This window comes from Enhydra lutris, unplaced genomic scaffold (genome assembly GCF_002288905.1).
Source record: "Enhydra lutris kenyoni isolate GAN:26980312 unplaced genomic scaffold, ASM228890v2 scaffoldscaffold1, whole genome shotgun sequence".
Lineage (NCBI taxonomy): Eukaryota > Metazoa > Chordata > Mammalia > Carnivora > Mustelidae > Enhydra > Enhydra lutris.
This window is the reverse complement of record NW_019154085.1, coordinates 102,381,262-102,387,261: the sequence shown is the minus strand read 5'-3', so window position 1 is coordinate 102,387,261 and position 6,000 is coordinate 102,381,262. Positions and strand designations below refer to the sequence as shown.

Genomic DNA, 6,000 nt, shown 5'->3' with positions numbered 1-6,000 from the left:
AGGAAATGGCCGTTTCTAGGGCCTTTGAGATCACATGGGTGGGTATTCCGTCAGGATAAACTCCAGGAAGAATACCAAAAGCCCAAAGAATTCCTCCAAGGACAAACATTTACTGATTATCTGCTTATTAAGATGCTAGGTATGCAGAGAGGAAACACACACACACACACACACACACACACACACACACACACACACCCCACTTGATCTCTAGGAGCTCTGAGCTTCTTATTCCCCACTCTCCCCATCCCTTCCCCCGCCCCGCCCCTCGGGAACGATCTTTACTACAGCAAATTTTCAAGTCACCTCTTTCTTCATCGCTTAAAACTAAATAAATAAATAAATAAAACTTAAAAAGCTAGAGAAGCCACTATGAAGCAAGTGCGGGTTTTGAGGGGGTCTTGTGGCCCGGGAGAGAACCCTTTTATGTAACTGCCATCCATTTTCTGGGACAGACAGGGGGTGCAGCATGTAAGCGATGTGGAGGCTAAAATGACGTCAAAACAGAGATGCACTCGCAGAGACGACCTTTTCCTAAGGAAGACCCAGAGTTAGGGATGTTGGAGGTAGGGGGACATTACCCCAAACCAGGTATCCTGAGAAACAAGACGCACTGCCTGGAACACTGAAGAAGCAGCAGGCGTGCAGCAACCTTTCTTGGGGACTCTGTTCCCTGGTCCGTATACATATCGAGAAGTTAGCGCAAGTGCGCGGGAAGCAGGGGGACACCCCGATTCAGCTAAAACCGGGCCGAGGTCTGGAATTCCCAAACGCATTCATGCTGGAATTTTAACACCAGACTGAGGGAGCTTCCAAAGTCCGGCTCGCAGAGCGGACAGCACCCCCACTGGGGGTATCTGATGCCTGTGAAACTCAGAGAGGGAACCAAAATGCAAAATTTCCCCGAGATGAAGGAATCGCCCCTTTTGTGAAGGACTCGGAGAAAACTGCGGAGCTCTGGAGCGCGGCTCCCGCGGAACATCGGCCACGGAGCCCAGCCGGGACAGTAGCTCCAGCTTCCCCCGCCGTCCGGCCTTGCCCCGGGGCGGCTCTCACGCAGGCGCAGTCGCGCCGCGCTCCCGTCCCAACGCGCATGCTCCGCGGGACCGCCGAGCTCCCGGCCGGCGGCGGCGGCAGCGGCAGCGGCGGCGGAGGAAGTTTCCGCTTTGCCTCCACCCCGGTAGCAGCTCCGCGGCCGGGGACAGCTTCCTCCGGGCGCTCCGCGAGCTTTGCTGCCGCCGCACGTCTGTCACAGGACCATGGGGTTGCCCAAGGGCCCGGAGGGCCAGGGTCTCCCGGAGGTAAGGACCTCCCTCTCCCAGACACGTCCGGGTTCCTGGGAGAGGGCCGAGCCCGCGGGGTGGCGGGCAGAGCGGCGCCCGGGAAGCGTTTGGGGCGCCCCGCCCCCTTCTCAGGTGTGTCCCGGGCGGGGAGAGCTGGCCCTGTGCGCTAGGGTCCGGGGAGGTCCCCCTGCCTGGGCGGGGGCGGGGACAAACTTCAGCCGCTCTCGGGTCCCCGGGGAGGGAGGTGGTCTTCCCAGCCCAATACCTAGCCCCACGCAGCCCCAGGCGCCGCGGGGCCCGAGGTCCTACTTCTCCCGGTCAGTGTCCCCGACCCCTGGCGCCGCAGGGCTCTCCCCGAAGCCCGGGGCTGCAGTGCCCTGGGAGTCACGAGACGCGTGCTGGGACGGTCCGGGCTCTGGTTGTGCAAAGGGCGGTGACCTTGTGGCGCCTGTCGCCGCCCCGAGGGGCCCGCGGGGTCCCGACCCCCCCCCCCCCCAACTCGCCTCGGTGTGTGCAGGGAATGCACGCCAGACCCTGTAGCAGCTGGAAGTTTGGGAACCGTGCGCGCACTGGGTTGTCTGCGGGAGGCGACGCGCTGTCCGGTGGGGCTGTGTGGCCCGGCAGTGCGCCTGGCGGAAGCGTGGCTGCTTCTCCAGAACGTAGCGGGTGCCTTTCCTTACAGCGGTGTTATTAAATACTCACTCGGTCCTAAGGGATAGGATAATCAGTGGTTTCCGGATTTCCACACTGGCTAGGCATAAAGGGAACGTGCATTTCCTTTTGGCTGCAAGTGTCATTCATATAGGTAGGTGGTTTGCAAGTGTCTTCTCTTCCAGTCGATTTACTCCAAAGCTAAGTCTAGTTTAGTTTACTAGATTCTGGAAAGAAATGGAACCCACACTGCACCTCTATCCCCCTCCTAAGGTTTTGAAGCAGGCATTTGGCAGGAGGACTGATGCCTTGACATGGTGAGTGGTTCCTTCCCTTTCAACCGCCTGTCATCCCACCCACCCGACCCCCTGCCAATCCTCAGTTTTTCATCCCACAAGTACCCACTAATTGTGGGATCGCTGTTCTGTGCATAAAAGCTGGGGATATAGTGATGGCCCAACAGATTTATCTGTGAGTGTGTGTGCCCAGAATGTAAGTCCATTTTGTTGTAATCTTAGGAAAACCTAAGAAATGTCCTGTTGTCAGAACCCTTGTATTAGGTAAAACCTTACATGCAAATTACATCGATGGAATGGGGGATTGTGAAGACTCAGAACTGTATCCTGGTATTTGATATTTCTTATTTGTCACTTGTTTGTTTTAGGCTCTTATCGAGTTTTTGCCTGACCTTTTGCTATAGACTCCTCTCTGGCCTCTCAGGTTCCACCTTAAATCCCTTTAATTCAGTGTCCTAGAGTACTATAAATGGGGATCTTTCTAAAATAAAAAGCAGCATGGTCCTCTGAGTCCTTTGTGTAACCCTTCTCTGACTGCCAGGACGCTGGGTCTGATTTGTCACTTTTTTGGGAACCTAAGACAGTTCTTGGCAATTAGGAGGCACAGAGGGTAGCTAGAGTTAAATTAGTATCATTCAGTTCAAAGAGCAGTACATATGAATATGGGTAGTCTGTGTCATTAAGCTGCCACTAATCCAGTTAATTCTTTAAATTTAATTTTTTAAACCCTTTACTCTATGTCTGTGAAGGATAGGGAAGATAGCTAGACTTGGCACTGCCTTCCAGCTTCCATGAGCTATAGTACAGAGCAATGAAAATTTAGTGTGCCCGGTTTAAGAGCTCACAGTCATACATCTTTATCAGAATTTTAGTTTTTAAACAATGGGTTTATTCGCCAATCTGATGGCTTTTGATACCGTCAAGAGAGGGCATTCTTTCAGTCACTGTGTGTTAACCTGTGGCCCTTTCTCATTTTGTTTCAGTATTAATTTGTGAAGTGAATGTGGAGTCTTACTAACAGTCTCCATTCAGTGTCTTGCACCAAGAAGTTATTTCACAGGTTATATTGCAAAACTATACATACTTCTCCATTCTGGGGATGAGTGGATAAAAACCATGGGCCATGCATCTGCCTTGGGGTTGGCAGTGGGTGTTCATTAGGTCCAGGCAGACCAGGAATAATCCTCCTGGGATGAAATGTCCTCTTCTTGGAAGTGTTTTCATGATTAGTGATGACTGAACAAATGAAAGGTTCATGTTTTACATCCTAGGAGTTTGAAGAAAATGCTTATATCATCCCATTTTTCTCTTCTACTCCGTCTTTGTGAACCATATTGCTCTTTACCTTCTCTTTTTTTCGAGTCTCCCCACTTAGAGATGTTGCTTAACTATCCCAGATCTTTTGCAAAGGAAGAGAAGGTGTGAATAATTAATATTACTTTATTTTTGCATGTCCCCTAAGAACCAGGGAATGCTTTGATAGCCTGGACCAAGGTGATTTGAGAGAGGAGTGAAACAAGGTGTCGCCTTTACCACCTCCTACTGCAAGAGATTGTCAGTCATTTTAATAATTCTTTGTGCAACTATTTGTTAATATGTAAGCTCCCTCTCCTGGCAATTTGTACTTCAAAATAAACTTGAATTTCCATTATCAGTGTCATGACTACGAAAACATTTTGTTAATCTATGACTGGCATAGGTCATGCACTTTGTGTGATGATTGAACATGTCATTCCATATTTAATGGCCCTTTGAGTCTAATGCTGCTTCAGAAGAGTTGTAAACATGACTGAATAAAATATTGTCCTCTCCTGATCCAGCTAATAGGCCATTTCAAAAGACAGGCATATATATTAACACCAGACATTTCACTCAGAAGAGGTTGATACTTAATTGTATGAATGGCTAGAACTATAAATAAAATAGAAATGCAGAGGAGTGACCACTTCTGGCTGCATTTGTCAGGGTTGGCATCAAATAGGAGCTAGAATTTGAGGCTGGTTTCTGGGTGGTTAGGGAGTATGAGGAGAAGAGAAGGGGTATGAATAGTGAAGAAAGGGGAATGAGCCATGCTTGAGGTTGTCCATACCACGACTAGATTGTTCCGGAGGGAGGTGAAGGCTGGAGCTGAAAAGATAGGTTGCAGCCAAAGATCCAAATGCCAGACTAAGAATGTTGGAGCTTATCTTACAGACAATGTATGATGTGTTAATGATAAGGACTGGGGGATGAGCTAAAGAGGGAGGATCTGAAAGTTGTGATTTAGGAGGGAGGGAGGAAAACAGATTAACAGAAGGAAGATTGAGAGGCAGTTGCAGTAGTCCCCGCAGGAAGTATAAATAAAAGGGAGGAGGTCAATGGGACATGTATAATAAAGGAAGAGTTCATGGGCATTGTTGGGTGAGGGGGTAGTCAGAGGTAGGTCCAAGAATTTGAGCCAGCTATGTGTTCGCTGTGTTTTATATAGATTACTGGTTTTTTATGTTCTGCAATAACAAAAGAGAGGAAAGGTACTGTTCATGAAAGCAGATGGAGGCAAAAGGACTAGAATATTTCAGTGGTTTTAAGTTGTCAACACCTGGGAGCGAAGGTAAGATACAACTTAAAATTTTAAAATCAGGTCCCTACTCAAATATATTAGATGAATTTTTTTTTTTAAGATTTTATTTATTTATTTATTTGACAGAGATCACCTGTGGGCAGAAAGGCAGACAGAGAGTGAGAGGGAAGCAGGCTCCCCGCCAAGCAGAGAGCCCAATGCGGGGCTTGATCCCAGGACTCTGGGATCATGACTTGAGCCGAAGGCAGAGTTTTTAACCCACTGAGCCACCCAGGCGCCCCTGAATTTATTATTTTTAAGGCAATCCCATTTTGTGGCAGTAATCATCCTTCAGTGTATCTGGGTTGAAAGCCTGCCTTGTATTTGCTTTAGAGATCTAAAAGAGAAGTGCAGAGAAAGACACATATTTGAACTCCCTTCTTTGTTCTTGCTCTGTTTGTCAGTAGCTTTTGGGACCAAGATGTGCATAAAGTTAAAAAAAAAAAACAAAAAACTTGTTTTTGTCTGTAAGGAGTTTATTATTTAGTCGGAACCTGTCAAGTAAGCGATGCGTTAGAGAACAGGGAGGTAATGTGCTGTAATCTGCCTGTCCCTGGTTTTCTTCAGCACCAGAGGTGTAATCTTTATCACCTGTGTATCTTTTTTTTTTTTTTTAAAGATTTTATTTATTTATTTGTGAGAGAAACAGTGAAAGAGAGCATGAGCAAGGAGAAGGTCAGAGGGAGAAGCAGACTCCCCATGGAGCTGGGAGCCCGATGTGGGACTCGATCCTGGGACTCCAGGATCATGATCTGAGCCGAAGGCAATCGTCCAACCAACTGAGCCACCCAGGCGTCCCTGTATCTTTTCTTGCCACCTGTGACACTGTGACAGTAAACACAGCTTATCGAGGCCTGAGGATGCTGTTCTTTGTGACTCTGGTAGCGCTGTGTCCCCATGCTCCAGCATGAACACAGCAAGACAGCCAATGTCACCAGCTCCTTAGCTATTAAATTGTGGCATCAGAAATACACCCAGTGTTCCTTTATTCAAGGTGGATTTTAGCAGCCTAACTTTTAGCTCTTCTTCTAGGTTGAAACAAGAGAAGATGAAGAACAAAACGTCAAGCTGACTGAAATTCTGGAGCTTTTGGTTGCAGCTGGATATTTCAGGGCACGAATTAAAGGTTTGTCACCTTTTGACAAGGTAAGAAGAAACCTTTCTAACCGTT

At 48.2% G+C, this 6,000-nt stretch overlaps 1 protein-coding gene across 4 annotated transcripts in view; it reads left to right on the top strand.

The window, feature by feature from the left end:
- The first annotated feature begins 1,143 nt into the window (after window positions 1-1,143).
- Window positions 1,144-6,000, top strand: part of LOC111141446 (coiled-coil domain containing 93) — an 88,445-nt gene continuing 83,588 nt past the window's right edge. For 3 of the 4 annotated variants that reach the window (XM_022494022.1, XM_022494032.1, XM_022494041.1), the window contains exons 1-2: window positions 1,246-1,301; window positions 5,862-5,975. In XM_022494022.1, coding sequence (XP_022349730.1) covers window positions 1,260-1,301; window positions 5,862-5,975 — 156 coding nt within the window. In that variant the 5' untranslated portion in view covers window positions 1,246-1,259. Of the gene's footprint in view, window positions 1,302-5,861; window positions 5,976-6,000 lie in introns of all 4 variants that reach the window. The other variant, XM_022494013.1, reaches the window with a different exon arrangement.